Source organism: Mixophyes fleayi, chromosome 2 (assembly GCF_038048845.1).
Source record: "Mixophyes fleayi isolate aMixFle1 chromosome 2, aMixFle1.hap1, whole genome shotgun sequence".
Taxonomy (NCBI): Eukaryota; Metazoa; Chordata; class Amphibia; order Anura; family Limnodynastidae; genus Mixophyes; species Mixophyes fleayi.
Genome location: NC_134403.1, coordinates 366,005,058 through 366,027,737, shown reverse-complemented (window position 1 = coordinate 366,027,737; position 22,680 = coordinate 366,005,058). Strand labels below are relative to the sequence as shown.

The window sequence follows — 22,680 nt, the reverse complement described above, 5'->3', positions numbered from 1 at the left end:
GTACAAATGCTGTTTTAAGAGACATTAAGCACTCGGCTTCGGAAGGATGGATGGATGGATAAAGTTACAGAATCGGGGGGCCCCAGTATCAGGATCAAATCCTGAATATAAGCAAATCACAGTCTGTACAGCACAATACCAGTCTAGAATGGGTAGTACCCGTCTAGTCCCCCCCTGTCTGGGCAGCCGCCAGCTCAATTCTTATTAAGAAACGAAACTTGCGTAGTTGCTGATACAAGGAAATTCAACTTTAAAGAAACAGATTCTAAAATGCGTGAAGGCAAATGGAGAAAATGACAGTAAAGCAGTTTGCCGGAAAAACACAATATCACATAAATGTAATAAAAAGAACATATTTTGTTTTTTAAAAAAGGAATCATTCGCTATCCTAAAGGATTCAAAAAGTTACCAGTGAGAGATGGTATAAATATCCCTAATTCTAATAAAAACATTTTAAATACAAAAGATCAAATAATAATTATGCCATATAATGATTAAATACTTATATTTTGGAATTATTCCTTGATACATATGCAATGAGTAAAACTGAAAATCAACAGACTCTATATGGATTTCATTCACTAACGATTTTCAACTTTTACAATTTCCCTTACAAAAAACAAAAACAACTTCATTTTCATATAGGTCACACACTTTTACACTCAGAACTGACGTTCATGGTGTTAAAAGCGGCAGTATTTAAGTCTGAATTTAACCCCTTAATGGTTGGCACGTTGTAGCTTCCTGATCAGATGCATATTACAATTATTGGGATGTTTTTGGTTTGATGACGAAAACTTTTTTTTTTTTACATTTGTTATGGTATCGGAGCAAATTTTATATTGCTTATTTATGACCGATAGGACTGTCTTTTTCATAGCATCATTGTATGGTTATTGAAGCTATATTGGATGAAAATAGTAAAAAAAAATGTTTCATTAAGGAGTTATCAAAACACCATTCGTAGCAATGCTATTTTCTTGAATTTTGACCAAGCGTGAAACATAAATGATGGTGATTATTTGTTATACTGTATTTTTCTTTTTCTTTTATCTGTAATTATTTTTCATGTGCCTGTAACTCCTCTAACCGCCCCCCACCCCCCCATTCCCCTTTCACCCCCCACTGCAAACATTCCAGTGAGAGTTTACTGTTTGATAATTCTGATATAGAGGTTTAATAATAAAAAATGAGTTTTTGACTTCATCCTTCGTTTCTTAAAATGTATTCTTGTTTTGTTCCCTTTATTGTACAGGAAAGAAGATGTAGGGACTACAACTGATGAACCGAGTCATGGAAGATCCCCTGAACAACCAGGCAGCAAATTCTAACAAATGAAAGTAAAAACCTGATGATAAACCACATCACCAGTGGGCGGACATATCTATCTATCTGCTCAGTATGGCTGCAATGAACGGGAGTGAACTAGGGATGTGCACCGGCGACTTTTGGTGTCTCGTGTTTTGTGTTTTGGATTCGGATTTTCTTGAGGTTTTGGGTTCGGATTTGTTTCGCAAAACACCTGCCGAAAGGTTTTGGTTCGGATTTAAGGTTTTGGATTCGGATTTTTTTTGAAAAAAGCAGAAAAAGTTCAAAAATCAAGTTTTTGGGCTTATTTTCACTCCTACGCTATTATTAACCTCAATAACATTCAATGACAATCATTTCCACTAATTTACAGTGTATTCTGAACACCTCACAATATTGTTATTAGTCCAAAACGTTGCAACGAGGTATCTTTCTGGACTGCGTAGTGGAGTGGTCCCCACAATATAATAAGAAAACCATCAACTGGTCTTAATTACACCAAAAATTGTACCTGGACTGCGTAGAGGAGTGGTCACCACAATATAATTTAAAAACCCTCAAAGGTCTGAATCCCACCAAAAAATGTACCTGGACTGTGTAGCGGAGTGGTCACCACAATATAATAAGAAAACCATCAACTGGTGTTAATTACACCAAAAATTGTACCTGGACTGCGTAGAGGAGTGGTCACCACAATATAATTTAAAAACCCTCAACTGGTCTGAATCGCACCAAAAAACGTACCTGGACTGCGTAGAGGAGTGGTCACCACAATATAATTTAAAAACCCTCAACTGGTCTGAATCGCACCAAAAAATGTACCTGGACTGCGTAGAGGAGTGGTCACCACAATATAATTTAAAAACCCTCAACTGGTCTGAATCGCACCAAAAAATGTACCTGGACTGCGTAGAGGAGTGGTCACCACAATATAATTTAAAAACCCTCAACTGGTCTGAATCGCACCAAAAAATGTACCTGGACTGCGTAGAGGAGTGGTCACCACAATATAATTTAAAAACCCTCAACTGGTCTGAATCGCACCCAAAAATTTATCTGGACTGCGTAGAGGAGTGGTCACCACAATATAATTAAAAAACCCTCCACGGGTCTGAATTCCACCAAAAAAGTTTATGGACTGCATAGTGTAGTGTTCCCCACAATATTATTTAAAAGTTTTGCAGCAACAGTCAACGTTTTTTAATATCTGATACACCTCTATCTGGACTGCATAGTGGAGTGGCCCCGTTACTAAATTTGGTACCGGGGCCACAATACCTCCTCCAACTTCCAAGTGTAGTGTTTATAACATATAAACACTACAGTAATTCTAGCACGTCAATACCTCTTGTTTTAAATAATGACAGGGCATTTTACTTTTGGTTTAATTTTTTGAATTTGTTGACATTTTGTTTTACTTTTTGAACATGGCAAACGACTGTTGAATGGTCACATATTGAATTGTCCTTGGGCCCTCCCACCCACCCTTATGTTGTTGAAATAGGACATGCACACTTTAACAAACCAATCATTTCAGCGACAGGGCCTACCAAACAACTGTGGCTGAAATGATTGGTTTGTTTGGGCCCCCACACCAAAAAAACAATTCATCTCTCCCTGTACAAACTAAACAGGCTCTACTGAGAGGAAAAATGTCGTCCTCATCCTCAACCTCTGATTCCTCTCCCCCTACAGTGTGTACTTCCTCCTCCTCACACATTATCAATTCGTCCCCGCTGGACTCCACAACCACAGGTCCCTCTGTACTATCTGGAGGGCAGTGCTGTACTTCATTGAGGAATTGATTATTGATTTTTATAAACATCATTTTTTCAACGTTCTGAGGAAGCAACCTCCTTCGCCGCTCACTGACCAGGTTCCCCACTGCACTAAAAACTCTTTCTGAGTACACACTGGAGGGGGGACAACTCAGGTAAAATAGAGCCAGTTTGTACAGGGGCTTCCAAACTGCCTTTTTTTCCTGCCAGTAACAGTATGGACTGTCTGACATGTCTATTTGGATGGTGTCAGCAAAATAATCCTCCACCATTTTTTCAATTGTGACAGCATCCAATGCAGCGACAGTAGACATGTCTGCAATGGTTGGCAGGTCCTTCAGTCCGGACCAGATGTTATCAGCATCCCCGCCAGCGGCTCTTTTAGGAAAACTGAGCTTTTTCCTCGCAGCCATAGATGTGGAAGAAAATGAGGGTGGAGCTGTTGGCATGTCACGGTCCTCTTTAGAGGACAATCTTCTGACCAGCAGGTCTTTGCACCGCTGTAGACTTGTGTCCGCCGAAAACAGTGACACAACATACGCTTTAAACCGAGGATCGAGCACGGTGGCCAGAATGTATTCCTCTGACTTTAAAAGAGTGACCACCCTCGGATCCTGGCAAAGCGTACGAAGGGCTACATCCACAAGAGCTACATGCTTGGTGTAATCGCAATGGTTTACCAGCTCCTCCCTCACTTTATCCAGCTGCTTCTGCAACAGCCTGATCAGGGGAATGACCTGACTCAAGCTGGCAGTGTCGGAACTGACTTCTCGTGTGGCAAGTTCAAACGGCTGGAGAACCTTGCACAACACGGAAATCAGTCTCCACTGCGCTTGACTCATGTTACTGGCATTGTCTGACACCACAAATCCCAATGAGAGTCTAAGTGGGGTAAGGCACTGGGAGATAATTTCCCTCAGTTTCTCTAATATGTTGTCAGCGTTGTGCCTCTTATTAAAGCCTGTAATACACAATGTTGCCTGCCTTTGCACGAGCAGCCATTTTGTAGATTCTGCTACTGATGCAGCTGTTGCTGTTGCTGCGGAAGGGGATGCATCTACCAGTGGGCTGTCACAGTCATATAGTCCTTTGTTTGCCCAGAACCACATGTCCGTGGTTAAGTGGACAGTGGGTACAACCGCATTTTTTAGAGCACTGAGGACACTTGATCGTACTTCTCTGTACATTTTTGGTATCGCCTGCCTAGTGAAGTGGAATCTCGATGGGATTTGGTACCGGGGACACAATACCTCCATCAGCCCTCTAAATCCCACTCCACTGATGACGGACACCTGGCGCACGTCTAACACCAACATTGCAGTTACAGCCGCAGTTATACGCTTTGCAATAGGGTGACTACTATCGTATTTTGTGGTCATGGCAAACGACTGTTGGATGGTCAATTGTTTTGTGAAAGACTTAGCGGTCTTACGACTTCCCCTCTGGGAAGATGACCGACTAACAGCAGCAGTGGCAGTAGTAGGCGTACCGCTGCAGGATTCCTTGGATGAATCCCGTATTGAAGAGGACTCAGTCTGGCTGCTGACTTGGGCTGCAGGACTGAATCTGATGGAGATCGTGGAGGAAGTTGACGAGGGTGTTGCTGGTGTGTATCCAACTGGACCACGGGATTTAGGTGTCCCTGTACCGATGACGGTCCTAGCCCCAGTTCCTGAACTAACCACTGAACTATGAAGGTTATTCAGGTGACGTATAAGGGAGGATGTCCCTAGGTAGGCAAGATCCTTACCCCTTCTTATTTGAGCTTTACATAAGTTACATATGGCCATACATTGGTTGTCCGGATTTGGATAAAAATAACTCCAGACCGAAGAGGTGCACTTTTTGGTCTTCTGACTAGGCATGACGATGGTCTTTTTCATCCCATGGACATCAGCTGTTTCCCCCCCTGGTGCCTCATTTACAATAACCACATCACCATCCTCATCAAGTTCCTCCACAGCGCCAGCTACATCATCAATAGCCTCCTCCCGAGCCACCTCTTCCCGTACAGTGATGGGAAGGTCAGGCTTGACAACCACCAACACCCTTGGACTCGCCTTGGGGATTTGTGATAATTTCTCTTTAGAAGGCAGAGTTGTTTGCTGTTTTGTTGCTGACAGCATAACTCTCTTCAATTTTTTGTAGGGGGGGAGGAGGAGGAGGGCTAAGATCCTTGGGTGAAGCTGAACCACTAGTCATGAACACGGGCCAGGGCCTAAGCCGTTCCTTGCCACTCCGTGTCGTAAATGGCATATTGGCAACTTTACGTTTCTCAGCAGATGATTTTAAGTTTCTCTTTTTGCTACTTTTACTTAGCTTGGGCTTTTTGGATTTTACATGCCCTGTACTAGGAGATTGGGCATCGGGCTTGGAAGATGACGTTGATGGCATTTCATCGTCTATGTCATGACTAGTGGCAGCAGCTTCAGCATTAGGAGGAAGTGGGTCTTGATCTTTCCCTACTTTATCCTCCAAATTTTTGGTCTCCATTATATGTAGCACAAGATACTGCAGAATGTGTGAACTTGGTAAAATTGCAGTACCAATGGGCTTATACTGCAGGATTGGTTTTGCAAATTTTGTTGTAATAAAATTTTTTTTTAATTATTTTTTTGTATTTTTTTTATAACTTTTTTTTAATTTTTTAAACACTTGGGAATAATGGGTAAATAACTATGCCCTTAGAAGCACAGAGCACAGGACACAGCACCACTGGACTGAACAGGACACAGCACAGGACCCAGCAGCACCACTGAACTCAAAATTGACAGAGCACAGCACACAGCACCACTGGACTGATACTGCAGAACACAGCACAGCACAGCACAGAACTAAACAGCACAGCACGAGATCTACCAGGACAGAGGACCACCTAACACACCCTCCCTCTACCCTGATCAATGCCCGAGTGAAGATGGCGGCGACTAGCGGGGAATTTATAGGATCCGAGTATCGCGAGATCCGACAGCGGGATTTTACTCCGAGCCTCGGTTTCAGGTTTTCATTTGGCGCCAATACCCGGATCTGTCTCGGATCCGACTCGGATCGGCAACGTTCGGGTGGGCTCGGATTCACGAAATCCGAGTGCGCTCATCTCTAAAGAGAACTGTACAGATTATTATTTTTGTAGATTTATAGCGCACCATAGTGCACCGCAGTGCCGTAAAGTAGGGATAACAGGACAAACATTGTTAAGGAAGTGGGTAGCAGCACGGGAGAAATCTTGTAGGTGGGAAGGAGAAGTGTTCACCCGAGATGAGGTGAAGCGCAGGTCAGAGATTTATCGTAGAAGGTGAGAATATTGAGACCTGCTTTGAGATGTATCAAGGGGTGGTGTTGTTGAGGGCTTTGTTGGTTACAGTGAGTCATTTGAATCAGATTCTGGAGGACACAAGGAACCAGTTTAAGGACGATGCGGCAGATGGAACAGCCGTTATTGCCTGACATGGGTTAAGTCTCTCGACCACTGACATGGGTTGGATGTTTACTGAGCACTTAAAGTTGGGGGTGAATGGCGCACACCGTCCCCCATCTGTTGATTTACGTTGAATAAATGGAGCTGACAACATCCGGTGCATAGGTCCTCAATACAAATATACAGATTGCAAGTGCGTCATTGGGACCATATTCATTTAGATGTTTGAGAAACTAGTGAAGCAGGTAAAGGGACCATACGCAGCTCAATATAAAGTGTGGAATCTGTACTGGTGACCCACTGAGTTCCACAATGAGTACTGCTTGCTCTACATATCTTATATATTCTGACTTTAATTTATTAACGAATATTATTTTTCATTGAACATTTACTTGCTAAATATTTTTCATTTATATATATATACGTGTGTGTGCCTTGTAAAAGTATTCAGACCCTTAACCAATTCTCTCAGTTTACCGAATAACAATTTGTACACTAAAAGGTTGTTTATGTGAAGAAGAGAGACTAAACAGCATCCCAGAGTTATAGATAAAAAAGTAATACAAATACATAAATAGGGAAAAGGGTACAAAACAATATCCAAGTGTTTGGATGGCCCTAGAAGGAACTGTTGATTCAACATCCAGGGAGTGGAGACCATATCAAAACCACTCGGACACCGCAAAATAAAGGTCATCCCTCAAAACTGTCTGAACAAACAAGAAGGAGACTTCTACATGAAGCCACTATGAATAAGCCAGCAGCTGAGACTGGAATAAAGGTTCACCAGTCAAGCATATCAAGAGCTCTGCACAACACTGACTACATGGGAGGAGGGCAAAAAAGTAGCAATTACTCAAAATGAACCATGTACTATAAGCACATCTGAAGTTTGCCAAACCAATGCATGAGAGTGACCCAATTGTGATGTGGCAAAAAGTTTTGTGGTCGGATGAGACCAAGATAGACAAAGTTTAAAGCAATAAGTGTGCCACACTTCTAGCATATTTTTTGGATTTTCTTTCCATCAACCTGGCAGTAACAGAGGCGTGGAGTATAACGAACCCCCAGTCTTCACCCGGGACCCCCTCAAATGGTTTTGGGCTTTACTGGTGGTGGGTTCACAGGTCGTGTCCCTCTGCCCGTCATCTAGCTGTGGCAAGCTAGTATCAGACAGAAGGGGACTGGTCAACTTGTCAGGAACTGGTACATGGGTGGACTGCGTAGTGCTAAATTGACTGACAGGAAGGAGCGTCAGAACACGCTGGGTCAGCAACATTCAGGACCAGAAGCAGGACCAAATGATAAGCAGAAGGAAGGTCAGGATTGGTCTGAGTTAGCAGTCACAGGAATAGTCACAATATTCACCGGAACGCTGAAGTAAAGGTAGGAGACTAATACTTTGGCACAGATTGGTGCTCAGAGCAGGATTAAATAGACTGGCTAATTAGATCTGGATTGGCTGTCATGTGGCTGCTTCTTTAAATCTCGTGTAGAGCGACTTGCCCACTGCTAGAGAGCAGGTGTATGAGAGGGAAGAAGCCAGCAACACAGCCAGCGCCTGGAGCAGGAGAAGCGGTACAGAGATACTGAGTCAGGTTAGAGGCAACCGGACTCCGGGTCCAGAGCCCGACAATGTGTGGTGCAAATAAAGCAACATACCTATCATCATCATCAGCTATTTATACCTATTGGGAAGTATGGTGGTGGTAGCATTGTGCTGTGGGATTGCTTTTCATCCGTGCAAATATATGGAAATACTGCAAGAGAACCGTTTTCAGTTTGCTGGAAAACTGCAGTTTGGGTGAAAGGTCATCTTTCAGTAAGACAATAATGTAAAACACAAGGCCAAACTAACATTGGAGTGGCTCAAGAATAAAAATACGTCATATAACGGCCCAACCAATGCCCTGATCTCAATCCAATAGAGAATCGGTGGCATTTTTTGAACATTAGGCAGCATAAGTGTCTTAACCTCAACAACCTGGAGCGGATCTTCCTGCAATAATAGGCCAAAATCACTCCTGAACAGATTTTTATTTCTCCAGATGTTCTAGTAACATAAAACAATGTCACATTAAAAAAACAAAATATTTTGAACTTAAGTGATTTGAAATTAAAGGGTCTCTATATGAATGGGAGATAACCCATTTCTCTGATGAAAACGGGTGTTTGTCGCCAGGGATAGGGCGCCTCCCAGTATATCAAGAGGTTTTGCCGGGCTTTTAAGCCTATTTAAGCAAAGCGATAACTGAAGATATTTGCGTGAAAAAATTATTATTTAAACAGAGCATTTTTATTCAATGCTGATTGGCAGCATCATTATTAGTTGTTTCTTTTTTTTAACCATTGTTAAAAGTTTTATATTTATTTATATTATTTATTTTTTACTGACGGACAGCATTGTGGCACAGCGGGCAGCATTCCTGCCTCACATCACTGGGGTCATGGGTTCAATTCTCGGCAAAGCCAGGTCACACATACGCAGATACATGCAGGACTGGCTGGCGAAGCGGTAAGTCTCCGCTGACAGCCAGTATCGCCAGTGAGTCCAGCATCACTCAGCTGCCCCAGTGACATTTTAGTGCTAAATTACGGCGCTACAAGATTTTCTATGAAAATCTTGGTTATTGCTAAATTTTAGTAAATAGGGACCAACAAGAGAACAAATGTTCTATTCAAGATTTGTTATTTAGTAAATTGAGAGACTTGATATGGTATTGGGTACTTTTGGCACAGTATCATGCTCCCGATTCCCCCCCCCACATTCCAAAAACATACTGGGAACAACTGGATTTAGATAATATAACTTTATTGTTTGTGCTTGTGTTATAGAATTTAGACTCTAGATATGTCTAAATGATCATAATATTGTCTGTACTTTAGTTTTCTACCGGCTAATCTTTCAAATCTGATTGCCGCATTTCTTTTCAAATTATTTTATTTTATTTCAGTTCCTTGCTAAACCTTACTATGCAATCTGGCTTTTGCTTGACACTCATGAATGTTTAGTACAGATGTAGCCTGTGTCATATTGTCTTTTAACGCTGGTCGATTCTGTTCAATCATTGTAAATATTTGAAGTAAAATTGGGGGGCGGGACCCCACATTCTCTGCTGCCCCCCCTCCCTGATTTTGCTAGTACCAGCAATAGACTGGCAGGGCTAGGGTCAATCTGATTGGGGAGGGAGCACACCCTCTTTTTTTAAAATCATTTAACCCTTTGCCGGCAGCTATATTGCCGTTGGGTCCGACAGCTGCCAGTTTGTTTTTTTAATAACTGTTTTGTGCCAGCAGTTCCGCTGGACCCGCCGGCAGTGCTCGCTTGATGTCGACATTGTGACCATAGACATTACTAATTGTAAGCTTGTCGACAAATTGAATATGTCGGCATTTAGCCTGTCGACATTTTCGTGGCGACAGGATAAGTCCCGGCATATATACCTCTCATCAAAGTTTATACACTCATTTGAATTCTAATGGAAATCCCACAAAGACAACTGCTATGTATGTACGTATGCAGGCCACGTTTTAGAAGGTACACGTTCTTTGGTCTTACCTGCATATTAACGCTACCGCTACTAACTATGTGATTTGTATGTAATACAGGGGCGTGAGACTCTATCCGCAGATCTGTTTCTTTAATGTTTCTGAGAACACGTCCGCAACCCAAGATGCTGGCGGTGGACTGCTAAATGGATCTCTCTCCCTGAATAACTATTTAATCGGCTACAGATGCTTGGAGCTGTTAATATTATATTTGCCAGACTTTTTTTTATTGTAGGTGTGGTCGCTGGTTGATATGGTATTCTGCATATTTTACAAGATTGTTACACTTGCTTTTAAACATTTTTCAACTGCATTTTGATTTGTTTTTGTTAATAGATGTAGCAGTAGCTAGCAAATTCCTTTTTATATATATATATATATATATATATATATATATATATATAATTTTATTTTTCTCACATGCTCTTAAATGGTTGTTTGCCATACAAATGACCTTCAGTGTTTCTTCTGTTTCACTGACAAAATATACCTCTAGTTTATTCTGCAATTTGTAACTAGCAGTGTGAGATATGGATGCTTTGCTATTTATTTAGAGCCTGGATATTTGTGTGTATTTAATAAAAAATAGCATATGCATGTTTCTGTGTCTAGTAATTAGTTGTCTTTGTTTTTTGTAACCACTTTACTAATATACATAACAATAGGAGAGTATTGTATTTCTGTTCATATTCTGGACAGACATACAAGCACCGTAATCCCAAGAACGCACTTATTTTAGCTGTTCTTGGCACAGGGCAACACTCCATGTTCTATTCTCTTTACAGACAATGAGCAAACAGCCCTATGTTGAGTAATACAACTGCTGTCAACCTACATGCAGATTTAGACTGGCAATTGGTCAAAATGCCAAACCGCCCACTTCATGTCTGTGGAAACCAGAGACCACAATGCATGAAAAATATATAATTAAAATCAATGAGCTGGATGATCGCATCAGCATATGTGTAGTCATCATCCAGTTATCCTGCATGACCTCCCTGTGAACCAGCCCTTGTCGTAAGCGTCTAATTAACCAGATTTGTGCTGTTTGACCAGAACTAAGCCGAGATCTGTCAGATCTGACCTCAAAATCCTCAAACACAAAATATAATTAGTTTGTATTCCATATGCATCCATAATACATACCAGCTGGATGCAATCCGATCATTGTGAAAACTCATCTTTGTGTGGCACAGCCAGATCTCACCCTTAAAATTCAGCTCTGTGTTGATTCAAGCGAAGAGACAGAGATTAAAAGATGATTCCATGGTGTAATGGTAAGCGATCAGAGTTCAAATCTTGGTGGGAGCTGATGGCTTCATTTGAATCAGCATGGCGGCACAGTGGTCAGCATTCGTATCTCCAGGGCCGTAACTAGGGCGGTGCGGCATGTGCGATCGCCCAGGGTGCCAGAATACAAGGGACGCTGTCCACCAACCACCTGTCTTTTCTCTCTGTCTCCTTTCAGCTTCTGGTGACTGACTCCAACACCGCTATGGTCTGACAGCAGTGAGATGAGATAGAGGTCAGGACTGAAGCTGTTTGCGCTGTGGGGGTAAGTGAGAGCAGCCACTGACAGCTCGCTCCCCACAGTGCATATATAGCTCTTTCCTTTCCTCCCTCCTTTCTCTCATCATCCTCCCTCCCCTTTCTCCTCCCCCTCTCTCCTCCCACTCCCTCCTCTCTTCTCTCCCTCGCTTCTCTCTCTTCTCCCCCACCCTCCTCTCTGTTCTCCCCCTCCCTCATCTCTCCCTTCTTTCCTCCCCTCCATCCTCTCTCCCCTCCCCCCTCCCACCTCTCTCTCATCCTCTTTCCCCTCCCCCTCCCACCTCTCTCTCTTTCCCCCTCCTTCCTCTCTCCTTGCCCCTCCCTTCTCTCTCTCTCTCTTCCCCCTCCCTCTTCTCTCTCCTTTCCCCTCCCTCCTCTCTTCCTCCGCTCTATCTCTTCATCCCTCCCTCCTCTCTCTCCTCCCCCTCCCGCCGCATTCTCTCTTCTCCCCCTCCCTTCACTCTCCTCCTCCTCCCCCTTCTTTCTTTCACTCCTCCCTCGACCTCCCTCCTCTCCTCCTTCTCCCTCCACTCTCTCCTCCCTTCCTCCTCTCTCTCTTTCCCCCTCCCTCCTCTCTCCTCCCCTTCCTCCGCTCTATCTCTTCACCCCTCCCTCTCCTCCCCCTCCCTCTGCGCTCTCTCTTCTCCCCCTCCCTTCACTCTCTTCCTCCTCTCCCCTCCCTCCTCCCCCTTCTTCCTTTCTCTCCTACCCCCCTCTCCTCTCTTCCCCCTCCCTCTTCTCTCTCCTTTCCCCTCCCTCCTCTTTCTTCCCCTTCCTCCGCTCTATCTCTTCATCCCTCCCTCCTCTCTCCTCCCCCTCCTGCCGCGTTCTCTCTTCTCCCCCTCCCTTCACTCCCCTCCTCCTCTCTCCCTTCCCTCCTCCCCCTTCTTTCTTTCTCTCCTCCCTCGACCTCCCTCCTCTCCTCCTTCTCCCTCCACTCTCTCTCCTCCCTTCCTCCTCTCTCTTTCCCCCTCCCTCTACTGTCCTCCCCTTTCTCCGCTCTATCTCTTCATCCCTCCCTCCTCTCTCCTCCTCCCTCTGCGCTCTCTCTTCTCCCCCTCCCTTCACTCTCTTCCTCCTCTCCCCTCACTCCTCCCCCTTCTTCCTTTCTCTCCTCCCCCTCCTCTCTCTCTTCCCCCCTCCCTCTTCTATCTCCTTTCCCCACCCTTCTCTCTCCTCCCCTTCCACCGCTCTATCTCTTCATCCCTCCCTCCTCCCCCTTCTTTCTTTCTCTCCTCCCTCGACCTCCCTCCTCTCCTCCTTCTCCCTCCACTCTCTCTCCTCCCTTCCTCCTCTCTCTTTCCCCCTCCCTCCTCTGTCCTCCCCTTTCTCCGCTCTATCTCTTCATCCCTCCCTCCTCTCTCTCCTCCTCCCTCTGCGCTCTCTCTTCTCCCCCTCCCTTCACTCTCTTCCTCCTCTCCCCTCACTCCTCCCCCTTCTTCCTTTCTCTCCTCCCCCTCCTCTCTCTCTTCCCCCCTCCCTCTTCTATCTCCTTTCCCCACCCTTCTCTCTCCTCCCCTTCCACCGCTCTATCTCTTCATCCCTCCCTCCTCCCCCTTCTTTCTTTCTCTCCTCCCTCGACCTCCCTCCTCTCCTCCTTCTCCCTCCACTCTCTCTCCTCCCATCCTCCTCTCACTCTTTCCCACTCCCTCTTCTATCTCCTTTCCCCACCCTTCTCTCTCCTCCCCTTCCACCGCTCTATCTCTTCATCCCTCCCTCCTCCCTCTTCTTCCTTTCTCTCCTCCGCCGACCTCCCTCCTCTCCTCCCCCTCTCTCTCCTCCCACTCCCTCCGGCTTACACAGACACTTACATGATACTGGTTTCAGCCATTACCTGGTATTAACTAGGTCCTCTTCATCTCCTCCACCTCTGACGTGATTCCAACACATCTTCCGATGCTGGACAGGATGTATATGTAATTGTGAATCCATTTGTACATATAATGACTCAGATCCTTAGGTCAGATTTTGTTATTAAGCTAGCTAGTAATAGTTACATTCACAGCATTGTGATAGCGCTGGGTGTAATATGTTTTAATGTATTTCGGTACCTGACTTGGGTTTCTACATATAAATGTAGCTTTATTATATGTATCTGTGTCAATATAACCACTACTTTTATTTACCTATTTCATCTAATTGACACATTGGGCGTTTCCCGTGATGCATTTTGGAGAATCACTTGTGTATAAAATGTCCTTGTTTACTGCTGTACTTGTCATGGTAGATGGACATTCACAATTTGATCAAAATGTGCACTAAGACCCTCAAGTTTATTTCAGATATTCTCTGTATATTGATATTCCATCATCATCTATAACCTGCATGCAGATGCAACAGAGATACATATGGTATAGAAATAATTTGTCACTAGCTCCCATCTGAATGAGGTCACCTTGCCGTGGTAGGTGGGCATTCATAATTTGATCAACATGTGTACTAAGAACCTCAAGTTTATTTGAGATATTATAGTTGAAAACACAAATGTATGTTCCTGTGATTAGTATGTCTTTTCTGTTTGAAGTTTCATACATTTGACAATTTTTTTTGTGCACGGATATATTGGAAGCTTGAGTTGGTCACTGCTCCCATCATTAATTGGCTTGGCAGCACATCCAGACTGCGCCGTCGGAGAAGTTGATGCTTCCGCGCTGGTAAAACACACTCGGACTGCCCCTCTCATCCATTGGCTGAGCATCAGAGGGTGCAATTGGAAGAGACGATCTTACAATGTCGCAGGTACAGCACACACGGCCCCTCCAAATCCTACATTAGCTGTCAGTGGCCCATTTGACTGTTCTCCTTTGTTTGCCAGGCTGTCTGTGGCCATCTCTGAGTGGCAGCAAACTTTGCAGCCCGAATTGACCCATGAGGGCAATGACCTACCTGGTATTTGCTAGATGGCTACCCAGCCCTGAAAGGAGGTGATAGAGTGGAAAAGTAAACCAGACTGTGACAGAAAGTGGAGGGCGTGACGCAAAGAAAATGATAACAGATAACAGCAACGACACTTTATTAAAATATGGGGGAAGGAGAGAAAACAGAAATGAAGGTGAATGACTAGGCGGAATACGAGAGATGTAACTTGGTGCCATATAAGCGATGTTCATGAATCTAGGAGAATAAAAGGGTTAATGGAATGCTCAGTTAAGAGACAGGATTTCCTATAAATTGTGAGCTTGTGAGCAGGGCCGGTTTAACCATAGGGCTAACTGGGCTACAGCTCAGGGTCCTATGGCATCCAGGGGGCCCTTGAAAGTGCTCAGCAGCAGTATTGATCGGTCGGGGGCGCCCCCGGCGCGATCAGTGCTGCTGAGCACTTTCGCTGCGGTCCTTCCGCGGCGCGCTGTAGTCTCCTTACTGAGGAAAGAGCGTACAGCATACAGCGCGCACGAGAAGGAGGTAAGTGCTGGGGGGGGGGGGGGGGGGGGCAGCTTGGATCACGGGGGGGGGGGCCCTCACGGGGGAATGGAGGCCCCCTTAGCCCAGGGGCCTCCATTCCCTTAATCTGGCCCTGCTTGTGAGCAAGGTCCTCTCTTACCTCGTATTCTACTTGTTAATACCCAGTCTTGTTTTTCTGCAGTGGTTTTTCCCAATTGAAAGTGATTTATGCTGGCACTATATAAATAAATAATAATAATAATAATAATATTAATGGGAAACGATGAACCAGTGATTACTGACAGAACTTTGGCAGTCAAGGATTTGCCAAAGTAAATACAGACTGAGGGAATGGAAGAAACTACGTAATACCTGGCAGAGCAGCCAGGAATAGCAGACACAGAAATGACAGATAGAAACGTGAGTAGCACTGAAACTAGAATAATATAGGGGAATATTTACTGAACTGCAGGTTTGAAAAAGTGGAGATGTTGCCTATAGCAACCAATCAGATTCTAGCTGTCATTTTGTAGACTGCACTAAATAAATGAAAGCTGAGATCTGATTGGTTGCTATAGGCAACATCTCCACATTTCCAAACCTGCAGTTTAGTAAATCTAGCCCTAAGTGTGAGGAGTCAAAGCCACGGTCTTGCTCTTCCCTTTTGCATCAGCTCTGAGTTGGCAGTCTTTATATATTGTCATATACTTTTAATATGACACGTTTTTTGTCTTGCACTGCAGCAGAGTTGTGTATTCCCATGCCAAGAGTAATACAGATAGTCTTTAAGTTATTAGAGATGAACACAATTATACAAACAGCTCAGAGGGATATTGTCTACATTACGAATTTGACTCGCATAATTTTCATAATTCTCTGATGGAATTTGGCCCATGTGGAATCCCCCCATCATTTTGGTATGTCTGGAATACGTGACCTACTGCAAACACAGCACACATCAGAATGTAGTCTTTCCAACTCTATTTGTATACTATAAATTCTGCAAAATATGAACTTACTAATACTGTGAGAATTGGGCACTTGCTAGCTTTGCACCTGTTCTTCAATTAACATGACATTTTGTTGCAGTTTTGCTCCTGTCTAACTTGTGATTAATTTAATTCCTAAGTGAGCAATATTTATTGGTGAAAGGGCCGGTGCTAAAGTGGTAGAGTTGGGTGCTGAAATAGTTAGCCTAGTGATATAGCAATGCTCTGCTGTTACAGTCATATAACAATGCTCTACACTGTCTTATAGTGATATGACAATGCTCTACAAGGTCTTATAGTCATATAACAATGTTTTACACTGTCTTATAGTCATATAGCAATTCTCTGCAATGTATTATAGCCATATAACAATGCTCTGCAATGTATTATAGCCATATAACAATGCTCTGCAATGTATTATAGTGATATAACAATCCTCTGCAATGTATTATAGTCATATAATAATGCTCTGCAATGTGTTAAAGTGATCAAACAATGCTCTGCATGGTATAGTGACATAACAATGCTCTGCAATGTGTTATAGGAATATTCAATGCTCTGCAATGTCTTATAAGGACATAACAATGCTCTGCAATGTCTTATAGTCATATAACAATGTTTTACACTGTCTTATAGTCATATAGCAATTCTCTGCAATGTATTATAGCCATATAACAATGCTCTGCAATGTATTATAGTGATATAACAATCCTCTGCAATGTATTATAGTCATATAATAATGCTCTGCAATGTGTTAAAGTGATCAAACAATGCTCTGCATGGTATAGTGACATAACAATGCTCTGCAATGTGTTATAGGAATATTCAATGCTCTGCAATGTCTTATAAGGACATAACAATGCTCTGCAATGTCTTATAGTCATATAACAATGCTCTGCAACAATCTAACAATGTTTTGTATGGTATTATAGTGACATAATGCTCTGCAATGTGCTATAGTGCTATTTCAATGCTCTGCAATGTTTTATAGTGATATTTCAATACTCTGGAATGTCTTATAGTCATATAACAATGATCTGCACTGTCTTATAACAATGTTCTGCACTGTCTTATAGTCATGTAACAATGCTCTGCAATGTCTAACAGCAATCTAACAATGCTCTGCATGGTATTATAGTGATATCACAATGCTCTCCAATGTCTGTGACCAAGAGACACAAGGTCACAGAGTAGAGCAGAGATTAGCTGTCTACAACATAGTTTTGGAGTATATGGGAACAGTTTATTTCTTATCTCTAAGGATAAGATTGCTACATTAATAATGTGAAAATGCCAGATGTTGCCCTTGAATATAACGTGTATTGTGTCTCTATATTTTTTTTAAATTTAATTACTAAATATTGCAGTTTTTGTTTTGTTTGCTGCACAAGATGTAACTATGTAAAAAAGCTGAGGAGAGGAGCAGGGCGAGCCATCTGTGTCAGTGATGGGCAACCTGACAAGCCATACGTGCGGCCCTCTAACCCTCGTCGTTTCAGAATAAGAGCTTGGGCCACAGGATAAACTCGGCAGGACATAAAGCATATAATAAGTGCTGGGGCTGATGGGGCATATAGCAGGGAAAAGGATTGATAGGACAGAGAGCACATCTGCACGGTGGCTCAGTGGTTAGCTTTTCTGCCTCACAGCACTGGGGTCATGAGTTCGATTCCCATCCATGGCCTTATTTGTGTGGAGTTTGTATGTTCTGCCCGTGTTTCCGTGGGTTTCCTCCGGGTGCTCCGGTTTCCTCCCACATTCCAAAAACATGCTGGTAGGTTAATTGGTTGCTATTAAATTGACCTTAGTCTCTCTCAGTCTGTCTGTCTGTTTATGTTAGGGAATTTAGACCGTTAGCTCCAATGGGGCAGGGACTGATGTGAATGAGTTCTATGTGCAGCGATGCGTAATTAGTAGCACTATATAAATAGATGATGATGATGATGATGATGATGATCTAGTGGCCACAAGTGAAGGCTCAGAGGGTCCTCCTCATTCCCCCAGGTGTGGTTAAGAAAATGAAAGGACTGAAAGGGTTAATGCCAAATGCTGCTGCGCCATGAAAGGTTGAATTGCGGCACGATGCACCAAGTGTGAAGAAGAATGTAAATGTCTAATAAAGTGGTGCAAGTGATACGACTGAAGAACACATAACTGAGAAATGCCCAGAGCTTGAATTTGACGCTGCTGCTTGGGCTGTAGCTTGGTACGCGGCGCCCTTACTGTACACTGACTATGTGCATACGCCCTGTCCCCTCCTGCTATAGGAAGTGTCCTTTGTGCTCAGAGATAAACTGCATACACTTGTGTTCACTGGCGAATGGTTCATTTCTGGGCATGTGCAGTGCAATTTAACTTAAAACGCAGCACAAATCGGCATTTACGTTCCTGAATGAATCAGTTCCTAAATGTGATATCTCAGACTTGGCAGTGCCAGGTATGGGCAGGGGGCTGTATCACCCCCTGACAATATGTGTGTCAGACACTGTATATAAATAGCTGTACTGAGCATGTAAAGTGTATTCTAACTTATATACCATCTTGTACTTCTGGGGTGACCACAGTGGGGTGTGTAACCGCTAATGTTTTGCTACTTATGAGCAAATAGACACCATTCTACTTGCAGAACTTACCTGATCCCTATTGCCAGCTGTGTTCCTGTGACCGACAGTTAAGGGCTAACCTCTAATCCTTCCTGTGTGGAACCCAACGCCCTGTTTGATTGTCAGTAACAGCAGGTTACTGATGATAAGAGGGAGCTCAAAATAAACTTATGATAGATAATAGCGGGTGGAAGACTAAGCTCATCCTGTCACATCGTAGTTTTATGCAGATTTGTAACAAGATGCAATGTTTAGTAAATGAGACTTAGGGAGTTGACAGCAGACTTCTGGAGTGAATAGAAACATTTCTCTGTGAGCTCTGGCTGCTGCGTAAGCCTCTTGTAGAGACACGGTGGTCCTGCAGATAGTGTGGCAGTCATTTGCAAAGTACGAGGTGGCCACGTCACGGCACAAACACAGCTTTGGACATGCTGGGCTCCTCAATTTTGGTAAATATAACTAGATATCTTCTGTAGTTAATGCACAAGTTTGCCCAGGCAGATAGAAGGAGCAGGGTGTAGTTAAGGCATTTACAGATGAGGCAGACTGCTGTGCGGAATGCTGCAGAAACAAGACTTCAGTGTGCAAGGTATTGTATAAAGAGGTGGACATGACATATTTTCAGGGGATTGTCTTGCTGTTTGGAGAGAATCACAGCCTGTCTGCAAAATGACTTCAGCTCAGGGCTGGTGGAGCTCTGGCCTCAATCCTCAACCAGCCCACTGATAGGCCAGTCAGCGCAGGGCTGGTGCCTCTATGTAAAAATAGTAATATAAATATATATTTATATATACAGTAGTTGAAGTGTAAATTCAGAACTGGCGGTATGAAAAATGTGATGGGAAATGGGAATGTAAATGAATGTGTTACATTGAAGGCAGTAGGAGAAGTGGCGGTATGACATACCCCATATACCCCCACTTCCACCACTACATATATATATATATATATATATATATATATATATATATATATATTAGCACTTCTGACATCTAGTGACACTGACGCCCCACAGACATCAGAATCCGTAAACTTCTTGCTTCAAGTCAAATGTACTTTTATTGTTTGCATCACAATAAACAGCAATAGTCTTGTCAAGATGACACCAGTAAACAACCCCACGTTGTTTAGACCTCCTGGTGATCCAACTGCTAACTATACACAGTCTGGCTCTCTACTGAGCTCTTCCAGCATCAGTCACACCTAAATGAATAACACACTCTTTTATCCCCAAGCCAAACACTGCAAACCAATCACAGACAACAATCCAGCAACACCCATATAGTGCACCTGTGTATTTGTGTGTTATGGGAAAGACTGTGTGGGAATTGACTCTGTATGCAGCTTTCCCTGCAGAGTTCTCAGGACCTCACCTGTCCCTATGCAGAAGAGGTGTGGCAAATAGGGCTCTATCTATCTATCTATCTATCTATCTATCTATCTATCTATCTATCTATCTATCTATCTATCTATCTATCCTGTACATTACAACAGAGAAGAGATATTTCAAATAGCAACAGTATAATAACAGCATTATATTGCAATCATATAGCACATATAAATCAAGCCACATATTGCATGTGAATTTAAATAATCAGCAATATACTACAAACACATGGTGATAAATGCACTTACATACATGTTACCAGTGAAATAAATAATTGCTCTAAGTATCTGCTCAAAAATATAAACAGCATGTCACATGTTGATTTGAAATGAACAAAATCTTAATACTACACTTGCCTACTCTCCCAGAATTCCCTGGAGGCTCCCGAATTTCGGGGAGTCCTGCTGGACTCACGGAAGAGTAGGTAAACCTCCCAGATTCGCCGAAATGCACGGCATTGAATGGTGGGGGTGGGGCTTAATCATGTCATTTAGCCCCACCCCCGCTATTTAATGCAGTGCAGTTTTGCATTTTATAGTGGGGGCGGGGCTATGGTGACGCGACAACATTACCACGCCCCTCCTTCCCCCCTGCTACAAGACTTCTCCTCTGGAATGTCCTGGGGGAGAAGTTTTAAAAGTTGGCATGCATGCTTAATACAATAACATGGCACTAATTGTTCTCACTTGCATTCATAAAAAATCAATAATAGTCACTCTCAGCAGTTTTAGAATGAATTCACACATGAGGTGTGTTTGTGTGTGTATGTGTATGTGTGTGTTTGTGTGTGTATGTGCGTGTTTGTGTGTGTGTGTGTGCATGCATTCCAGACTGTTTAGACCAAAAGCAAATCCTTCTATACTGAGATGTTTTCAGCCTTATATATCATATCAGCAGTGTCGGACTGGGGCATGAAGGGCCCACCGGGGAAACCAATGACTGGAGCCCACCTAGTACCTTGTAGCGTAACCAAGGGGCTGTTGGGGGGCCTGGTGCACTTAAGACAAGGGGTTATCATTTCATACAAATGTTAGACAAATACACAGGCAAAACTGTGTGCACTACTGTTAGGTGCACGCAGTTCTGCCGTCACAAGCAGTACAGTGTGAAGCAGGACATACCTCCCAACTGTACTTGTAGTCGGACCAAATCCTGACATTCACCCAAATTCGGGACTGCCCCACCAGATTCAGGACAGTTGGCAGACTGTCCTGCTCTCTCCTACCTGTCTTGTCACTTTCACCACCTGTGGTTGCTGGATTCTTTAGATCAGTTGCTGCTTGTCTGGATCCTGGAATGTTGGAGGCCCTATTTGGAAAAAAAATGGGTATATGAAATTTAGAAAACTCCAACCATCCCCGGCATTAAATTAACAGCACTCACATTTAATAATTAGGCCTCTCTCCAGCCCCAACAATAAAGTAATAGTACTCACATTTGATAAATAGATCTGTTTCCCTCCAACCACTCCCAAAATTAAATTAATAGTATTCCCATTTAATAAATTAACCTATTAACCTCCCTCCAAACAGCCCCAGCAATAAATTAATAGCATATACGTTCAATATAACTATTTCCTACGACCATCCCCAGCATTAAATAGTTAATATTGACATTTAATAAATAGCTCTCCTCCCCAAACTCAGCCCCACATTCAATTATAGACCCAAAGCACCCCAGCATTAAATTAAAGGTCCCGTCAACCCAGCTTAATTTAATAGGCCCCACCAATAAAGTAAATTGCCCCACCAATAAATAAATTTTGCCTCACTATCACCCCACAAATAAAATAACATCCATTAAATAATTAGCCCCTCCTAAACTCCAACATTAAATTAATAGCCTACCTTCCAACCATGTCCACCCCCCATTCCCTCATACATTATAGCCCCCTCTCCCTATAGTTTTCTCTGTGCAGCCCCCCCCCTCCCTATAGTTTAGCATAGGCAGCCCCCCCACCCTATAGTTTAGCATAGGCAGTCCCCCCACCCTATAGTTTAGCATGGACAGCCTCTCCTCCCTATAGTTTAGTGTAGGCAGCCCCTCCTCCCTATAGTTTAGTATAGGCACCCCCCACCCTCTGAATTACCTTTAGTTGGTCTGACCGGCATTGCTCCTCAGATCAAGCCGACAGGAAGTGAAGTGAGACTTCCTGGCTGCCGCACAGCACTATGGGTCCCCATACAGCAACAGGCAGCCCAGCGATTGGCTGCTTGTTGCTGTCCACTTGCCACCAATGCTTTTGCCCCCCCTTCGCGTGGCAAAAAAAAAAAAGAGCTGCGGCGGAGCTATCAAGTATTGAGGCCCACTGGGGAATACCCCAGCACCCCGGTGGGCCAGTCCGACGCTGCATAGCAGAGATGGAACTCAGTGTGGTTTCCTAAGTGATATTACACTATAGTAAAAAAAAACAAAAAAGCTCAATCTCCCATTCCTGAAAGAAGGCTGGAGTAAGCATATATATGTAGGACATACTTGCCTACTTTTACATCTTCATCTTTGGTTGATCCCTGAGGGGAAGTGAAGAACAAGTCTGGAGGGGGCGGGGCATTGTGAAATCTGTCATTTTGGCCCAGTCCCCATGATGCGATCATGTCTTGTCGCCGCAGGGGGCGGGACCAAAATGATGCAAATCACGTCATTTAGGTCCTCATCCTGCCAACTTCACTAGGAGGTAGGTGGGATGCGGGAGAATGGTATGCGAGAGAATGGGATGTGT

At 43.5% G+C, this 22,680-nt stretch overlaps 1 protein-coding gene across 1 annotated transcript in view; it reads left to right on the top strand.

Moving 5' to 3' along the window:
- The window catches only part of LOC142139603 (nectin 1a-like), an 83,901-nt gene extending 82,125 nt beyond the window's left edge, over positions 1 to 1,776 (top strand). The window contains exon 9 of the mRNA XM_075197349.1: positions 1,256 to 1,776. Within this exon, the coding sequence (XP_075053450.1) occupies positions 1,256 to 1,331 (76 nt within the window). The 3' untranslated portion in view covers positions 1,332 to 1,776. The remainder of the gene's footprint in view (positions 1 to 1,255) is intronic.
- The last annotated feature ends 20,904 nt before the right edge of the window (positions 1,777 to 22,680 follow it).